Source organism: Rasamsonia emersonii (genome assembly GCF_000968595.1).
Source record: "Rasamsonia emersonii CBS 393.64 chromosome Unknown ctg1118621760107, whole genome shotgun sequence".
Classification (NCBI taxonomy): Eukaryota; Fungi; Ascomycota; class Eurotiomycetes; order Eurotiales; family Trichocomaceae; genus Rasamsonia; species Rasamsonia emersonii.
In genome coordinates, this window is record NW_013563180.1 from 62,398 (window position 1) to 81,611 (window position 19,214).

At 46.8% G+C, this 19,214-nt stretch overlaps 4 protein-coding genes across 4 annotated transcripts; 1 reads left to right on the forward strand and 3 right to left on the reverse strand.

The window, feature by feature from the left end:
* Positions 1-1,326: 1,326 nt before the first annotated feature.
* T310_4352 (uncharacterized protein) lies at positions 1,327-2,535 on the reverse strand (the record flags this gene model as incomplete). The annotated part of the gene is made up of 1 exon (XM_013472797.1): positions 1,327-2,535. One exon carries the CDS (start codon positions 2,533-2,535, stop codon positions 1,327-1,329), a length of 1,209 nt encoding a protein of 402 aa, XP_013328251.1.
* A 1,342-nt stretch (positions 2,536-3,877) lies between these two features.
* T310_4353 (uncharacterized protein) lies at positions 3,878-6,630 on the forward strand (the record flags this gene model as incomplete). The annotated part of the gene is made up of 8 exons (XM_013472798.1): positions 3,878-3,905; positions 4,034-4,167; positions 4,202-4,276; positions 4,325-4,423; positions 4,470-4,623; positions 4,719-4,987; positions 5,046-5,636; positions 5,692-6,630. The coding sequence occupies 8 exons, from the start codon at positions 3,878-3,880 to the stop codon at positions 6,628-6,630; spliced, it is 2,289 nt and encodes a 762-aa protein (XP_013328252.1).
* A 2,856-nt stretch (positions 6,631-9,486) lies between these two features.
* Positions 9,487-10,415, reverse strand: T310_4354 (uncharacterized protein; the record flags this gene model as incomplete). The annotated part of the gene is made up of 4 exons (XM_013472799.1): positions 9,487-9,813; positions 9,874-10,016; positions 10,153-10,201; positions 10,380-10,415. The coding sequence occupies 4 exons, from the start codon at positions 10,413-10,415 to the stop codon at positions 9,487-9,489; spliced, it is 555 nt and encodes a 184-aa protein (XP_013328253.1).
* A 4,479-nt stretch (positions 10,416-14,894) lies between these two features.
* On the reverse strand, positions 14,895-18,118 carry T310_4355 (Urease; the record flags this gene model as incomplete). The annotated part of the gene is made up of 8 exons (XM_013472800.1): positions 14,895-14,975; positions 15,064-15,243; positions 15,305-15,364; positions 15,417-17,099; positions 17,181-17,561; positions 17,628-17,654; positions 17,803-17,889; positions 18,098-18,118. The coding sequence occupies 8 exons, from the start codon at positions 18,116-18,118 to the stop codon at positions 14,895-14,897; spliced, it is 2,520 nt and encodes an 839-aa protein (XP_013328254.1).
* Positions 18,119-19,214: the final 1,096 nt, after the last annotated feature.

Sequence of the window (19,214 nt, forward strand, 5' to 3'; positions counted from 1 at the left end):
CCCCGCAATCCGCCCGATCAGGTTAACCGCCGAATTTCGGTACCTGAAAGGACTATATTCTTGGAAGGGTTTGAGAGTACTTGATCCGATAAAGCATAGGCGTAACTTTAAATGGGTATGTAGACAACCAATCATATCATATTAAATTTTTCACTTTTTCGACTGCATTACGGACTTTCAGAGGGCTGTCCAGAGCCTTTACTTAGGTCTTACATCAAGGTTTGTGATAAAAAAATCGCACACATGTTCCAAAGTCCTCAAGTAGGCATTTTCTGCGCCGAAAGTTAATGCGAGCCCGGCTAGCTCAATTGGTCAGTAGCGTAGGACTGTATGTTATCTCTCATTGGCTATTTTCCTGTATTGCCTCAACTAACATAAAATGAATAGTTTAATCCTAAGGTTGCGAGTTCGAGTCTCGCGTCGGGCGGCGACTTTCCCCCACTGGGGATATTTTTTTGGCCCTAACTTTGCCGTGTGAAGGCTATATACAATGGAGGAGGTAGTCTACAGAAAGGAGACTTGCTGGGTAGGTCGAGCCTGCATTGAAGGGTCGACCTTCTTGATATACATATTCACGCAATCGAGCTACATTCCACTGTAGATGGCTTGGTTTAGATCGGAGAGGTCCAGCACCGGAAGTCATACACATGGACAGGTCGTATTTGCGGACCTGATTGCTGAGAATATATGTATCTTCAAAGATGGTCCCTTGTCGCAGAGTAATAGCAATGCAGAGGGAGCATTCAAGAGGTTTGTTTGACAGAAATAATAATCATAAATCCAGGTGCGATGAGCAATTACCTAAATGGGTAACTGTCTTATTTGGTCAACTGTCGTATTTTTGCTAGAGAAAACTTCCTAATTGTCGACATGGATTGTCACAGAGAGATCATACAGAAAAGTTTTGAACGTCCTGTTTGCTGACGATAAGATTGAGGACAACATGATAATTGCCAAGGAAATGGGACGCTGTATTAAATAGGGTCATTAAAATGATAATATTCCAGTAAGCAATCGCTGGGGTATTTGGTGAAACTCAAAGCAGAACCAGGGAAAAGCAAAAGAAAAACTCCAGTCTATCCATCAGTAAAAGAAAGGGAACGAGCCAGATAAAAATAAACTCCCTGTCAAAGATATTTCACCTCCATAAAACGCCGCATGGTAATGGAATTGTTAGGACCGAAGATCAAACGCCACAAATGCAGAGCTTGGAAAGAGAAAAGGGAAACAATCACCATGTTTTCGAATCAGAAATCATCCAGTCTAATAAAGGGACGCTTGAAATCGATGCTGAAATCAATGCAAAGATGCGCTTGCGCTGTTCGATTATCTGGCCGCGCCAGGTGCGTTGGACGGATTTCTCAGTGACGAGTTGAAGCTAAGACCCATGGTCGACTGAGTAGGCAGACGAAGTTGGCCCACCTGGCCAGCATTACTAGATGTCGGCAATGGAGAGGATTGGTTGCTAGACAAACGATTCAGGGGTTGGCCGCTCGTGATGGCCTGCAGCATGTCGGAGTAGTTGCCTCGTTCAACAGCCTCCTTGAGCCACTGCTCCCAGTCCTCATCCAGCGGTATATCAGCACCTCGTTCACGTGCCGCCGTGGCGTAGAGAAGGCGCTGGTTGAGTTCGAGGCCATAGCTCTCCATCTCTTCATCGCTTGATTCCTCGTCCTCATCGTCAGACTGCGGACTAGTCCCCCTCGGAACGATGGGCACACCCGAAGGATCTCCTTCGACGACGGCTTCCTCCTCACTGTACGACTGCGCAGAATTGTCCGAATGGAATTCAATCGACGGTGGTGGTGGCGGCGTTGCGGGCCGGACGTTTTGGGCCGTGGTATCCAGCACTCTTACCCCTTCTTCCTTTTCGTATCTCTCCCGGGCCGATTTCGTCCCCTCCCATCGGCATAGCGAAGAAATCTCCGCTTCTGTGAGACCCAGCTCATCGAAAACCTTGAACAGTTTGCGGTGCCATGGAAAGCGACTCAGCCTCATCCGATGCGGGGGATACGAGTAGTCCAACCCGGGATATTGCGCTTCGATGCAGTCGAGGGAGCCATAGAAGGTCGAGGTCTCGATGCGGACTTCAGGGACAAGATTCCGCGTAATATGCGCCGAAAAGGACGCCGGGTCGGACGTTTTAGGGCGTGGGAATGTTGCGTTGTAGACCAGCTGAGCTATAGAGGGTTTATGCATGGTGAACGGGCAGACTAAGGCTTTGTGGTGGTGATCAGCAGAGACGTGAGGACAGTGATGGAAGACTTGTAGAGGGGTTTCACGAGAAAAGGTCCAAGTAGAGACGGAGAACAGGCAGACAAGGGGCTTTAAGCTCACCTTGTAGGCAGAGATGAGGAATGGAGAAGGCAGGCGAGACGGAGGTGCCTGGGCGGCGATCTCAGCAGAGAAGCCTTTCTGTCCCACAAGGAGCCACTCAGCACCACCCTGGAGAGACATGAAACCATTGAAATGGGAACTAACCACTGGATGTCCTTCTTGCACGGTGTCACCACTCAGACTCACCACGTTCCTCATCTGGGGATTCCAACAAAGCTCGGGTCGCGCAGTGGGGCCCCCAAATGAAGCGCCTCTAGTGATCCGACCGTTCTAAAATCGGAATGAGGCGCAATGATGCGGCGCCGATTCACAATAATGAAGGAGTGGCAGGGAGGGAGCCCCTCCAGACAAGAAGGGAAATGATGCTTTCTGACGTGTGGCTAGAATAATGGCTCCGAGCGACGTCAACAGCCGGACACGGACGAGCAGAGCGGCTAGTCCAGGAACGCAAGCAGATGACGCCCATCAACAACGGCTCGATCCCATGCCTCTGCCCGCAGTCGCACAGATGGGAGACAGAGGGCAGCCCTGGAGGGGCTACAGCGCCTTTTTGAAGGGTCGAGAACTGCAGTGCTGACCGAGTCGGTCTGACCTGCAGGCGACAACTCGCAAGTGACCAGCTCATCATCGCTGTCTGTTCTGCTTCTGACAGGTTACAGAGGCCTGTCTACGCGCCGCGACTGGACGCCCGCATCAACGCCGCCCTGGCCGGGCTGCTAATCAGAACGGCGCTCGCGTGGCCCCTCCGGCCGCCAGCAGAATCCCGCAGGCTCCATCTGGTTCTTGCAGGCCACAAAGTCTTCCTGTCCTATCCAGCCTTCGTGAATACTGTACGATACGGACTACACTGCGCGAGGTCATCTGGACTTTCCCCGCCTCCCCTCTCGAGATCGGTTCGCCAAGCTTAGCTGTATGTACAGTACGTGTGCGCTGCCAGAGTGGGACGGCTCTGTCGGGCATCAACTCTGCCAATGCGATCCTCTCTTTCTCGCAGGGAAAAACTGGCATGGATTTCATATGATCTCTGATGCGTGCTGAGACTCTCGACAAAAGACCCACCCGAGGTGTTGTATCCATAGGCTTTGCTCTGGCGAATTTAGGAAATTCCCAGCAGGGCCTTGTTGTTCTTCGCTATGACTAACTTCTGAATCCTTCTATAGTCCTCAATGCTAGCATCAAATGGCGTTTGACAAGCTCGTAGATACCCGTTTGAGAAAGTCTGCACCGGGTCTCCTGTACTGTACGAACAGCCCTCTCTGGCAGGATCATCTCATACATCGGAGTTGGAACTATTACAAGATAGTTAAAGAATGACAACTGATATCTCCATCCCTTGTAGCTGTATAGCGAGCTCGCATCGACAGTATAACAGTATTGGATGCCTGAGGAGTGAGGTCTTGGCGTTCCAGCGGGTAGAATCACCAACATCTAGAAATCCTTAATCTCCATCTCGCTCTCTAAAAGTTCACCTGTAATCTCTTTCAGAGATCACGATGTTAAATCAATATGCAGACTAGCAAGTGAGGTCATAGCCTTCAGCATGTCGACCTTCAACGGGATCGTGGAAGGTACGTTGATCGATGACCGGACAGAGATATCGAATTCACTGACCATGCTTCGAACAGAATTCCCCTTTATCAGGAGTGTGTTGAAACTCATTCTTAGCTCCAATAGTAAAGTACTAACGTTCTGGCAGTCGATTACTTTCGCAAGATCCCTGATAGGCCAGCTCCGCTGGTTTGCTTCCTCAGCCATGTTCATAGCGACCATCTGCAAGGCTTGGAGTCCTTGCGGTCACCCTTCATATACTGCTCAGCTGTGACAAGGGAGGTGAGTCTATTTCTTATTGCTGTTTGCATCCTAGACCTCACTTGCGTCTCTCCAACCATTCAGCCGCACTACACATGTAGATTCTTCTCCAGAGTTGAATTTCTACCTGGTTAGACCTATTTAAGAGAATTCTCCACTGAATCTGGATACAATGTAGTTGCTATTGCAAATTGAGAGATACCCTCATCGCATGAACTTTGCAAAAGGCATTCTGGAGTCGAGGAAGCAGCACTACGGGCACTTGGCGAAGCTGCTGGTCAGTCTCCTCTATTTATAAACTTGGCATAAACTCATTCTGGTAGAGGCCGATTCCGTTGAATACTCCCACCGATATCGAGCTGACCCCTCGCCAACGGATTCGAGTCACGCTGCTAGATGCGAACCACTGCGCGGGCGCGGTGATGTTCCTCATCGAAGGCGACGGCAAGGCGATTCTCTATACGGGAGACATTCGTGGTGAGTGTTCACTGCCCTCTTACGTGGTTCCACATCACAGTGAATTCACTCGAACAATGGCAATGTATTCGACCTATTGTTGACGACGTGACTAGCCGAGTCCTGGTGGGTGAACAAATTGGCCAGACACCCCGTCCTCATCCCGTACACCTGCGGCTTTAAACGCCTCGATACCATCTATCTTGACACAACCTTTGCCATCAAGTCTCACATCTACAAGACGTTTCCATCCAAAGCTGAAGGAATCAGGGAGCTCCTCGAAAAAGTCCAGGATTATCCGGACGACACCGTCTTTTATCTGAGAGCGTGGACATTTGGCTACGAAGACGTCTGGTTAGCGCTCTCAGCGGCGTTGAATTCCAAGGTCAGTTCGGCTCATACTCGTTGAGAACTATGCTAACGAGAATGCTAACGAGAACCAGGTTCACGTCGATAGATACCAGCTAGGACTCTATCAGTCCCTCTCGTCACGTTCTCACACAACGACCGGGTTTGACGACGCCCTCTTTCTCTGTGGCTTTCAACTGGGTAACAAGTTCATTCCCGGCTGCTTGACCGCGGACGAGAGTGCGCGAATCCACAGTTGCGAACCGGGAGATTTTTGCTCGACCATGGCCTCAGGAAACGCTGTCTTCATCACACCGATTGTCACCCGCACAGGCGACGGGTCGGAGGTGCCGGAAATAGGCGCAGGCGGAGGGAAAGGCGATCTGTATCAGAGCCACGAGCTCGAATTGCCGGACGAGTCGACAGTCCAGCAGCTCGAAAAACTGTGTCTGGAGCAGATTCAGGACGATAAAGTCCTATCCCAGACCAAACAAGCCTTGGTTTCTGCCTTCAAATCGAAGAACAAAACTCTGTCTCTGGATCAGTATGGACTGAAGGATGACAGCGACATATCTCTCAAGGAATTAGTAGCCATCATCAGCCACGGCCAGAAAGATCGCGCTGAAGGAGGCACTCCTTTGACTGGGCTCCGGGACAAAGACGGCCGTGAACTTCCACGTACTATTGTAAGTTTGGGCCCGCTGCTGTTTACGATGAAACGTGGCTAACCGCTCCATTTAGCAATTCCCTTATTCTCGTCACTCATCTTACTCTGAGCTCTGCGAACTTGTCGCCGCTTTCAAGCCCAAAGACATTTATCCCTGCACTGTCGATCCTGAGACGTGGAGTGAGGAGGTTTCTATGAGAAGCCTTTTCGGACATCTATGCTCCGGGGATGATTTTTCGCATGACAGATGCATGAGAGAGATGCTTGATCAGAACGAGTCGAGGCCCAGCAAGAGAGTGCGGCATGCAAGCTCGTCTATGACTTCGAGCCAACAGTCTAGCATTTCATATAACACGGATGATGACAGCAGTGCTACTGGAGATGGACTGGGTAGAGTCCAACATGCGGACCCGGTGACCAGCAGCGCCGACATTCTTCCCACTCAACAGGCTGTCTCTCACTCACATTCGCAGGGCGAAGACGCCATGGACAGAATCCGCAGCGTCAGAGACTGTTTGGAAGAAATGAAAGATCAGATGCTTTTCACCAATGGACCCTTGCCCGCATACATGCGGGTAAATCATGAACAGGCGGGGCCAGAGAAGCAGCAACATGCGAGGGAAGACCAGGATAACAGTCAGGAATCAATGATGTCCACAGATCCTACCAGTCAGACCAGCTGCCCGGAAAGCCAGCTTTCAGTTCCCATCTCGTTATTTGAATCGCAGAGTCAGGACGACAGCAACAAGAACCACGGCCAGCATGAGCAACTCGATATCCCCAACACTGACAGGCCTAGCGATCTCGATGTCGAAATAGCTCCCTCTAACAATACCACCGCTAACAACAACAATAGCAACGACCACAATAAAAGTCCTACCTCCTCGTCCTCCTCGCTCAAAAACCGCCTACGGGCCTACCATGCCGCTCGAGAAGGGACCTTTGACGCCTGGAGCGAAGTGGCTCTGGTATCGGCGGGGAACAACCACACGGAGGAGGAGGTTGAGCTGTGATATCAGCATCGACGGCATCCACTGTACATTACTGCCCCTTCTTCTTCTACATCATATTCTTCGAATTTTATTATTTCCGTCTGAAGGTCATCACAGAAAAAAAAAGGGTTAGGTGGATGGTTGGTTGGTACCAGTCTTGACAGCATGCATGATGATACCCAGCAGACTATCAGGCTGTTTGTTTCCCTTTTCCATCTTCTGATTTAGGAATTTATTTCGGGACTTTCATATTTGATTCATCATTTAGGAAAGTTGTTTTTTTTTCTTTTTGTGCAGACCAGATCAATCAGGCCGGGGTGCAAGAAACAAATCAAGGAAAAATTTCCTCCACCCTCCCACCCTTCCCCCCCCCTTTTTTTCCTCTTGTATTGTAGCTTATCTACTTATTTATTTAATTAATTTACCATCATTGTTCATTCGAAAATAGGATCTTCGTAGCCCTCAATCCTCCCCCGAACCCTCACCGGGATCTTTGGGACCCCGAGTCCCCCGTCGCCAAAGATGTCATCTTCGAGTTTGAAGACCTGAGGTCTGCAGACATTGATCTTGACTGGCATTACTCCTGTCTAATGGCAGAAGATCTTCTTTAAAAAAAATATCACGCGTCTATGGAATCGACAGAGATTCATGGGACTCTTTTATTAAAATAAAAGACACAAAAACTCTCTTCCTCTTTCGGCCGATTGACGACCCGGAAGATGGGACCTTCAAAGCGTCAGCGAATCAGTCGACTTGGACTCTAAAAAGAACGCATCAAGGAGCAACGAAGGGTCAGACTATCGACTTACTTTGTTAATTAATTGCTGAGAAATAATACCGGATCCCAGGAGTTCGAACCTTTGCCCATGAAGCAAACGGATGATAGATACCCGAGATAAAAGGAAGAAAGATGGAATCAGATCGACACAAGACCAGATTTCTCCTCTATTCATTTCTTCCTAGTTACTAAATAGACATAGAAGCTAGGATGGATTATGTAAAGGTTAGACTTCGAGAAAGGATCGAGGTCTGAAAATAATTAGCATTCTCAATATTATTGATGAGCTCTTTTACACACTGCGGCTTGGCCGAAGTCTGCTTTGGTCCATCGATGATTGGACGGTGAGGTGAAAACATAGGAGTATCCTGGAGAGAGATTCCTCATGGCCAGAGGTTCCGAATGGAAGAAGCTCCGCATAGAAATAGATCCACATCGACGAAGCTTGCTAATACGATCTAACTTGGCTGCTATCCAATTTTGCTGCAATCTGATCTCGTCGATACACTCTAATTGGTTGACTTATAAACCAACGAGGCTAAAAGAACATAGATTGAGGACCCAGAACCCAGCCCTGCTTTAACTAATTTCTTTCTTAGAATATTTTCTCTACCGGATTCCTCAAAATCCTACTAGACTTGGCTGCCTCTTCTGAGATTCTTTGCTGGTCTCATCTTAGCCTGCGCGCAGGTTCTATATCTGTTAAGAGGGACGAGCCAGTGCAGAGAAATAGTTTTACATAGAGTCTAACCAGAGATCTGTAACAGGGCTCGGGGGCCATGCACGACATTCCCGTTTAAAAAGTCTGGTGGGCCAGATGGACAATTCCGAGAAACTAATTGGTTCAATTAGGCATAAAAAAGGTATACTCTTCAGGGATTCAGTAGTTAACTAGTTATCTGTTATTGAGACATCTTAATCATAACCGTCTCTTCAGTTTAGGAAGTAAGTGCCGATGTTCGACACTGTCTTCCGACAATTTCCTTTTTTTATATCAGGCTGAGAACTCTGGTATGTCTAAATCGTTACGTCTGGCTTTTTTTTTACGGTAGATATTTTAAGAGAGCTCAATGGGCATGGTAGCCATCTAACTCCTTAATTTGATCGTGCCTGCACTAAAAACAATATCATACCAGTTTATATGCCGCATTATTTACCTCATCTCCTGTAGCCTCTTAATGTCAGTTGTTTTGGAGTTTTGAAGCAATCATATGGCTATATTATAGAAGACCATATGCAAAATGCGAAATAATAGGGGCCATGAAAATGGCGAGAAAAAAAATGATGACCAGACTGGGGTTCGATCCCAGGACCTCATCGGGTTAACCCGAGCTCTTTATGAGCCCGCATGTTAACGATGCGTGATAACCAACTACACCATCCGGCCATGTCTTTGTTGCAGAGACAACGAAAGTTGTGGTTGATGATTTTTTCACCAGTGTCTTGAGGCTAATAATAATGGTTTGAGAGGCAAAAAGCAGACTTCGCATACGGAGTAGTAGTAGTTTATGCATCAAATACGTATTGGTGGACATAAGACTAGGGCATGTGTATGGCTTTCTATATATATCTGAACAAGCCGCTGCTGCTGTATATAGCATTTTAAGAGCAACACTACCACAGATAAGCCAGTAATTTAAATTAACGCGACAGCCACGATTTTTTTTTAAAAAAAAAAAGCACAAAATTAGGCTCTTTTAATAAGAATTTCCTTATAAATTGGTATAAAAGTAAAATCTTTAAGGATTTCTGCCCTCACATAAGTGTATACATAAGAAATGGCCTCCCAAATTATACTCTTGTGCGGCGACTTTGTAAAGTTAGAAAAAATGGGTTATATACTACTTTATTTAACGCAACCTAGGCATTGCTTTATATATAAAAGAAAGGATTAATGCTTTTTATAAAGAAACGTTATTAAAGCCTTTTATGACTCTTTAATTATATATAACGCAATTACTATGTCAAAAGCATCATCAAGGACTCGTTCGCCACATTTTGCACATTTTCGCCGCATAATATTATATGGCTCCACGCCTGGAATGATGAGATCCCGGACTTTTGTTTGCCTTGTTTTTAGATTCTGGAGATATACCAAGTTACCACCTTAAGAACAACCTGCATAAAAGGGTTCGACCACGTGAGTCATCCTCAATTGGCGACAGAAGATGACACGCCGTGATCAACTCATCTTTGGATGAGATAGGCTTCTGGTCGATCTTTAGCCCATGCTGCTGCTGAATCCATGTGACGAGCGGATCAGGGATCTCATCCCATTCCGAGATTTCGTCACAATCAGATGTGACATTAGACAGAAGCTCTATTTGGGCTATACTGCGAAGAGTTGTTCCAGTTCCTAAGACCTGTCCAGCAGCCTCAAGCAAAGACTGAACCATGTGGATGAATTGATGATAACGTCGTAAAGACTTATTTAATGCAAGCATTAGGAAGTCTGTATAATGAATTATTTGAAGGAAAATTCTTACCTCCTTCTGTGTATTTCCTTTAATTTTTTCTGATAATGTCGACTGATTTAATGCCAAATCACTTTGGGTCTTATTTTCAACCTCCGCCTCTTTTGCAAAAGTCTTTGCAGATGATTCAATCTCCTGGTATCTCTGGGGAAAAGCTGTCTTAATTGAGCATATGCATCAGCTTCTAGTTTGTTGACTAGCTCGCTATCAATTTTTTGAATTGTCCATAAAGGGCTGGTCGATGAATGATCTCGTAGAAATTCTGTCTGATCGTAATACCACCCAACTTACTAGAAACTGTCAGGTAAAGGTCTTGTTTTCTTGCCTTAGTTTCTCTGAACTGGACGCCACTTTTAGTATAGTGTCCATGATAAAAGAAAAACTGGGGATGGGCAACAAATAGAATAAACCGAACAATACTGCAGTTCTCAATCTCCAAAAAAAAGCTCCACATCATTGAATTTTCCCCAGAGTTTGATGGGAACAAGGTTCAAAAGTTGCTTCATTCTTTCGCGTACAGGCTTTCCCCAGCAGATTTCGACTTTTGCAGCCATTTCTTTTCTTAAAGAGAGCATAAAATACTCGTAGATTTTGGTGATGTCCTTAATCACGTCGACAGATATGATCATAGATAAAGCAGTTCTGTGATGAGAAACCAGCCTGGTTGATCTGTTGTATGGTCGGGTTTGAGCTATTTTCTGTTTCCTGACAATAGGGGTTTTCCCACGTAGAATGTAGGATTATGGAGGTGACATGCAACAAGAGCCTTCATGTCTCCACTGGGATGGAGTAACAGTTCCCGAGGTCTTTCTACTCCAAGAAGCCTCCATGCCTCTATTTCTCGTTCCGTAAAATCCAAAAATGCCTTCTTGAGGTCGTATTTGATATCTATTAGACATTTGGAGTTAGCTTTGTAATTTAGTAGCAAAATAATTATGATCTGACCTTTCTGTTGGTACTAGAGTTTGCGGATGAGGGGCTCAAGGGTCTTGAGTCTTGCTAAATCCCCATCGCTGTGGTATTTCTCAGGTGGTTCCAGCCAGAGGTCACCGAAAAAGTGGTAGGTGTGTGCGATCTCCATCGTGGTTCTGAGGGGGATCGTAAGGCTGTATCTGCTTCAAGAGATTGGCATAAGGCTCGGATTTGGATCCTTCAATTGACGCTGTGTTGAAGAGGTTGTGGCTTTTTGTCGGTTGCAGAAAGTAAAGTGACAATATGATAACCGTTGGCCTAGGAAGCGAACATGAGGAGAGGAGGAAGAAGAGGAAGAAAAGGAATCGATAGGTTGGGAGGTCTATTATATAGAATTCCTGCCTCGGAGCCTTCCTCATCCTCGTGCCTATTCGTCTAACTCATTCTCTAGTTCACAGGAATCTTCCGGTATCGAGTGGCAGGAGCCCTTGTGACACGGAAAATACCGCCAAGCTAGAGGCATTATTCTGTGAGTGGAGCACAAGCCCGTAAGACTCAGCATGCAAAGTCTTCTGCGCGTGAGATTCATGGCTATAGTTCGCTGTGGTCAGATCATCATCAGTCCCACTGTTTCCGCGTCGCGATGGTTTGAAGCCGTTGGCTTTGTAACCTGCTATTTAGTGCATTATCGATGATACAGCAGGCGAGCTGAATGCTATCAATGTGTCGCATTGAGAAAGATTTAGCCGAACATCATCGCCTGACGCAATGTTCAGATTACTTGATAAAAATTGCGTTCAGTATCGGGCCCAACAAAAGCCGGCATTCTGTCAAAAAGGCAGCTTTGGTAATATCAAGGGCTTGCGATGAATCTATGATTTCAGCCCTTATCACTTCCAGCTTGTGAGGAGAGCACTGAACTTTACTATCACAGTATTGTTTTCATTTGAGTAGTTTGGTAAGATGTGTTGGAAAGCCACGAGCTGCTTCCCGTTTGGGGTGTGATAAACCCAATCTCATTTGCTAGAGGAACGGTATGAGGTGGTTAAATACAGAAAGACCAAGCTGGGGAAGGAAGAAAGAGGAAAGAAATGTAGGAATGAGGCCTGCGGGGTGGAAATATTGAAAATACTGCCAGGCAGAATTTCCCCGCTTCCTCTACCGCCTTCCACACCGTCTACGTGAAACCTTCCTAGAAACGCGCATCCGAGACATCTGGCTGTGGACCGTCACATGGGGCACGTAATTCCCAGACGACCCGGCTACCTTCAATACCTATCAAGACCTTGCAGCAAAGATAAAATGCGTTGATTCGTGCTATCTACTCTATCTGAGAAAGGCAGAATCGACGAGAGAGAGAAGGAGAAGAAGAAGAAATTGAGAGGCGTAGACTCGAAGAGAGATAGCTATGTGGGTCAGGCAAAGCGAGGTGTCACGTGAGGCTAGATCATGTGACCTGAGAACCACGCTCCGCCAGCCGGGTCAGTGCCGGGAGCTGACAATACCTATACAAAATGTGATTTTTTGCAACCCCCATATATAGAATATCTTAGCTTTTCTGAAATTATGTTATATATAAGTGTAATTGCCTATAAGTAAAATATAAAGTAAATATAAAAGATATTATTTTTAGAGTACCTATTTTATTTTTTTTACAAAAATTATAATATATTTTATATGACTATAGTAATAAAGCTAGCAGGCTAGTTAAAAATAAAGATACTCATTATAAATATGTTATAATTTTAGTATATTAAATATCTATTTAATATCTTTAAAGGTTGTTGAGATATAGTGGTTGTAAGACATCACATTTTGTATGGCGTGGCCGGGTCGTCTGGGAATTACATACGCTAACGTAACTCATGGCCGCCACCCAACCACACCCGCGAATACTATATAGAAACTGAAACTGCATTATCTACCCAAAACGGCAATTATTTACAAAAATCACAAATTAGAGCGATTGGGGCATTGAATCCTTATATGCCCAATAGTTCTGCAATCACTACACCTTGGCAGTGCGCGCGTACGAGGTGCAGGAGCCGCCTCTACGGCCGCAGCGGCCGGAGTGTCTATAGCCTCCGGCACCTGATTTTCATCCAAAATTCGACACTAAGGTCCCGCGCTTCTTGGACTGAAAACTCCTAATGTATGTATTTATATATGTACTGTAGAGTACATTGAAAGCCATACTCATGCCCTAGTCTTATGTCCTCCAGTACGTATTTGCTGCGTGGCTATCTCCTACTATGCAAAGTCTGCTTTTTTGCCTTTCGCTTCGGACCATTATTAATTGTCCTCGGGCACAGGTGAAAAGCTTTATCAATCACAGCAAGCTTCTCTTTTTCAACAATCAGTTGGCCGGATGGTGTAGCTGGTTATCACGCATCGTTAACATGCGAGCTCGAAAAGAGCTCGGGTTAACCCGATGAGGTCCTGGGTTCGAGTCCCAGTCTGGTCAACATTCTTTTTTTCCTTCTCTTCTTCATGTTCCCTTACTGTTTTTCCTCCGAAAAATTTTTAGTTATTCTTCGGTGGCGAATAGTGGGGAAAGTGGGGATGGATATTCGTGGTGATTATAATAACTACCTAAAAGGACCAACTAAAAGTAACTTAACAACTTTTTAATATTAATTAATAATATTAGAGATCTCAATTTATTGCTTTTTTTTTACTATCTCTAATTAGTCTTATTCTTTTTTTTTCTTTGAAATATATCTCCTTATCTTAATATTTCTTAAGGTAAAGAGAGAATTCTATAATATTCTCCTAAAGTATGGGTCGACTTGGATTTCCAAATTCCAAATGCAGCGCCTGGCCGCTATGTACCATACCACCACTGCGGCTCATACATGGATCGACCGCCCCAAAGAGTAAGAAATTTCCATCCTTAGCTCGACGTTTTCAAATGTATGCAGTTCGCTCCCTGCGACAAGGACAGCAGAAAATGTTCTTGTCCGCCGCTGCTCTGGATGCTGATGTTCTTAGCATTGAGAACAGCAAGTCTGACGCGAAGGTGGTCTTCGCTGACGAGGCCTACCTATCCTCGCCACATTATTGGTCCGGGTGTCTACGACATCCACTCTCCTCGTGTTCCCAGCGAGCAGATCAAGGACCGCATTCTGTTTCTTCGCTTCCTCTAAAAAAAAATTAAAAAGTTCGATTTGGTATTCCCTTGGATCGGTAATGACTGATACAAAGTCCTGCTCCGCGACGACCTGTGTCAGTAAACCCTGGGCAAGGCCGACCGTGGCCAGACCACTGCCCCAATTGAACACCTGGAATTAAAAAAATAAATGAAAGGAACAAAAAGAAAAAAGAAAAAAAGAAAAAAGAAAAAAAAGAAACTGGGCGACCATTTATTCCCTGGAAGAAATTACTGATCCTAAGGGGGGAAGGTTGTTTCCCAATTTCAAAACCCTACAACGACGTCTGGAAAGCACCGCTTACAACAAAGAAGATCACTGAACCGTACCTAGAGAATGGTCCTCTGGCGTCCGATTAAGGCTAATTTAATATATATTATTATAGGGTAACTTAATGTGAGGAAGGTAGGTACGGTCCCTAGGGTATAGAGTGGTCCACAATACCTACGGATCCTTCGGCGAGGGTCCGGTAGAGCGTGACAGAATAGTAGAAGATGCAACGGTATTCGTTCAGTCTATCTAAGCCTGATTTCTTTCATATGGAGGGAGACATTTCGAGACCTTCTAACCTTTTTCTACTTAATTTCCATAGAAAGGAGATGGGGAAAGGGGTAAAAAAAAGGAACCGGTATAGAGGGACTATTTCGACTACTACTTCGTAGGCAGGCGGGCTAGTAATCGAGAAATTATCATTGGACCAGTCATTCATTATTATAGTTAACACGAGGTCTGTTTTCGACAGAGGTAATTCGAAAACTCAAAAAAAAAGGTCATAAATGAATGACAATTCATAACCGGCATGTTATTTAACTTCCATATATTGCGTGTATATATGGACGGGATTTCCTCTGGATGAATGTCTGCTCAGAAGACAGAAATCAGATATTGAGATTGAGATTGAGATCGAGATCGAGATCCAGTGTCATAGAGGGTCAAAATCAATCTATCAACCAACCAACACCGTACGGATCTTCAGTAAACGAAGAATTCCTGCGTAAGAGGAAGCGTAGACGCCGGTTCGGCGGTGCAGTGCTTGCCGTCTGCTTCGACAACCTAGACATTTTGATGTAAGTATGTATCGTATCAAAATGGTCTATCTTCAGGACCATCCATCCACAGGTGTTGGTGGGTTGGTACTCACATAACTCTCCGGATCCACCCTCATCTTCGGCATCACGTCGTTGTACTTCATGTCCTTCTTGCCGATGTTGCGGCAGTTCTTGACGGCTTCGACCCGTCTCCGCAGATTGTACGATTGGATCACGCCCTGGTCGATGGAGGCTTGGGAGACGAATGTGATTGATGCGCTGGGGAGAGAGGCCTAGAAATCAATCAGTACCAGAAACCTCCATGCTATACGGTAGTATTGATCGGATACTTACTCCGAATTGAGGTCTCATGATTATAGGCTCGACGGTCGGTATAGAGGCATTGGGATCTCCCTAATCAAAAAGTTAGTGACATACGTATAACAACTTTGATCTATAGTAGTACCATCTGCGCAACGGCGATCATGCCACTCTTCAGCACCATCACCGGCTTCGTGCCGAACGTGCTGGGCTGCCACAGCACCAAATCGGCTACCTTGCCCACCTCGACGCTTCCGATGACGTGCGACATGCCCTGTGCAATAGCCGGGTTGATCGTGTACTTGCTGATGTACCGCTTCACGCGGAAGTTGTCCGCTCCCGTCCCCTCGTCCTCTGGCAGCGGACCGCGCTGCATCTTGTTCTTGTGCGCGGTGTTCCATGTCCGTAAGATCACCTCCCCGCAGCGTCCCATTGCCTGCGAGTCTGACGACATCATGCTTATCGCTCCCAGGTCGTGCAGGACATCCTCCGCCGCTATCGTCTCAGCGCGGATTCGACTTTCCGCAAAGGCGACATCTTCGGGGATGTTCTTTGACAGGTGGTGGCAGACCATGAGCATGTCGAGATGCTCGTCCAGAGTGTTCAATGTGAAGGGCCGGGTTGGGTTGGTGCTACTAGGCAGCACATTGTTGTGTTCGACCACGGAGATAATGTCTGGCGCGTGTCCGCCACCGGCTCCTTCGGTGTGATACGTGTGGATCGTCCGGTTTTTGAACGCTTTGATCGTTTGTTCCACGAAACCGGATTCGTTGAGCGTATCCGTATGGATCATACACTGAACATCGAACTCGTCGCACACCTCGAGACACGTATCAATCGCAGCAGGAGTGCTCCCCCAATCTTCGTGCAATTTCAATCCAGCGGCACCGGCGATGCATTGCTCTCGAATGCTCTCTTTGCCGCTATCATTGCCTTTCCCAGTGATACCGATGTTGATCGGGAGGGAATCACACGCCTGGATCATCTGGCGCATGTGAGTCGGACCCGGCGTGCAGGTGGTCGCATTGGTGCCAGTGCTGGGACCGGTTCCGCCACCCAGCAGGGTTGTAATACCTGAAGAAAGCGCCTCGTTCACCTGCTGAGGACAAATGAAGTGGATGTGGGTGTCCAAACCGCCGGCGGTCACGATTTTGTTCTCCCCAGCAATCACGTCGGTGGAAGATCCGATCACCAGGTCCGGGTGAACGCCATCCATCACATCCGGATTGCCCGCCTTGCCAATTCCAACAATGTTACCGTTTTTGATGCCGATATCAGCTTTGTATATTCCGCTCCAGTCGACCACCAGCGCATTTGTGATGACCGTGTCCACACATTCTGCGGCACTTCGCCCAGAGGCCTGGCCCATTCCTTCCCGCAAGGATTTGCCTCCTCCGAAAGTGCATTCGTCGCCGTAGACAGTCAGGTCCTTTTCGACTTTGATCCAAAGATTTGTTGCCCCGAGTCTGACGAGATCCCCGGTAGTGGGGCCATACATGCGGACATATGCTTCCCTTTCCATGGAAAAGGCACTGGTACTGATTAGAGAGCTGTCAGCCGTGGGCTCGGGAACATGTGCAAATCCTGCCTGCTGCAGTCGTTGTATAATCTCTTCGGTTCGACCCAGATCGACTTTTCCGGGCGCGATGAAGTTGCCCCCGCTGATTATCTTATTGCCCCCAATTTCCACGAGAGTGACGGTTTTAGTATCTCCTGGTTCAAACCGGACCGATGTTCCCGCGGGTATATCCAATCGGTACCCATAAGCCTTGATGCGATCAAAGTGGAGCTCTGGGTTGGTTTCTATGAAGTGGTAATGAGATCCAACCTGGGAATTGTCAATGGGATATTCGCGCAGCCGCGCTGCATAGATTAAGAGAGAATACGAAGGTCAAATTTAACTGCATACCTGAATCGGTCTGTCGCCCTTGCTCATGACTTTGAGCTTGATTCGTTTCCGGCCTTCATTTAACGAGATCCGGTCCTTGACCGCTATGACCGCACCAGGCACCTTGTGCGGTTCATAATCGGCAGGGTCTGGGTCAGGGAAAGCCTCCTTTGGTGGTACCGGCAGGAAACTGCCATAAAGAGCCTTTTCTGGGTCTCCATCGTCGGTGCTGATGGGGTTGTGAACGGTAACAAGGTACGTGCCAGTCGGGAAGGTACCCTCAACTTGGAGTTCTGAGAGACTCGATACGACGGAGGGGAGAACGTGACGACGACCGAGCATGGTCTTGCCGATTGACATGAGATCGGCGACTGTGTAGTTTCCATCGCGGATCAGCTTAAGCTTGGAGTCAGCAGACAAGTTTCATGAAGCCTGTTTTAAGTTGGGAGGATGCAAGAGAGCACATACTTCCTGGAGATTGGAGGATATCAAAGCCTATGTCGAATCAGCATGCCTGGCCAATTTTTTTCTTCCTGTGATATTCAGCAGGATAAGAAGCAGTGTACTGCCGTGACAATAATAGAAGGGATATCTGGCAGTAATGTAGGGGAAAGATCACATGCTGAAGTAGAGAAATACATACAACAGCTTCAGCATGGTTTAACCGCACTCCTCGTGCAAGACGGCGTTGAGCAAGAAATCCCAGCTGGGATATGGCTAGCTTATCGAGCTGTAACGAAATTGTTTCCGTTAGCGCAGAACACCCAATCTCCAATGCTTTGCTTAACGGCCCGTCTCTCGCCCTATATGGACTGTCTCGATTCTCGGAAGAACAAGCAGGCCAATCAAGGTGATATCGACTACAATTCCTCTCGAGCGTTGCAGTCCGTATCACAAGTCTCATATCCGTTCAATTGAACTCTAATGGCTCCACGTACCTCCTTAGGAATGAGCTGCATGTTGATACAGCTCGCTGGCGATGCTCCGCCCTAGAAGCGTAACCCAGCTCAAAGAGCCAAGCTCAATGGAAACAATGTCAGACAAAATGCCAAGGGAGAGAAACTTGAATATGAATTCCCCAAGAGAGGCTCAGGAGACAATTGTCCGACACTGGTCTGCAAGGGACGGGTAAATTAATAGTCGACTGGACAGAGAAAAGTCTGGGGAGTCTGCTGCAGAGGGTGGGGTAACGGGGAGGCCCGCGTGCTGCTGATAAGATAGAGACCCGGCCACTAGGATCTCGTGCATCGATCCATGACATGCTAATCGATTTGCTAACTCGACAGTGCGTGTACGGTACCTACCTAGTCATTTATATACCTGAGTCAACAGTGGCATATAGTCAATTGATAAGGAAGGACAAGATTACAGATAGAGGTAATTGGCAATGGCAAACCTTCCACCCGGCACCATGTGTTCAAGAACGCATCACAAACTGTTTGTCCTTCCATGATCTCCCATCTGATCGGAATAGCTGAAGACAATCTCAGATTGTCGCGACGAGCCATTCGTATAAAAATGCAAGCAAGAGACATACGCCGTCAAAGACGCTGCTGTTCTGATCCCGATCGTTATATAGAGTCATGTCGATAATTTAGAGCGACTTCGCAACTCGTCTCGTATTTTTTTTTTAGGTAAACAGAAACTGATTGATTGATGGATGGACGAGTAGTCTCGTTACCGCGTGCAAAAATGGATCGAGGTCATGGGTTCGGCGCTTAGCTGGCAGCGGGCCCAGCCTAGCGGATTGTTTGCCCCGCCAAGTCGTGTGACCGCGGACGCGTAGCGAGCATCAGTACTGAGTGCTACTAGCCTTCTATCAAGCTGACAAGCCAAATCAAAGAAACCAAATTCAAACTATTTCACACAGGCATACAGACATACAGACATACAGGACCCCAGACCGTTCTGCAAAACCACAAATCGCGTTGCCAGCCGAATACGAGAAAAGACCCGATTCCTCCAACAACTCCTTGTCATCAACCAACGCATTGCAGAACATCACAAGATCGCAAGCAAAGAACAGACATATACAATATATTCACAGACAGCAAG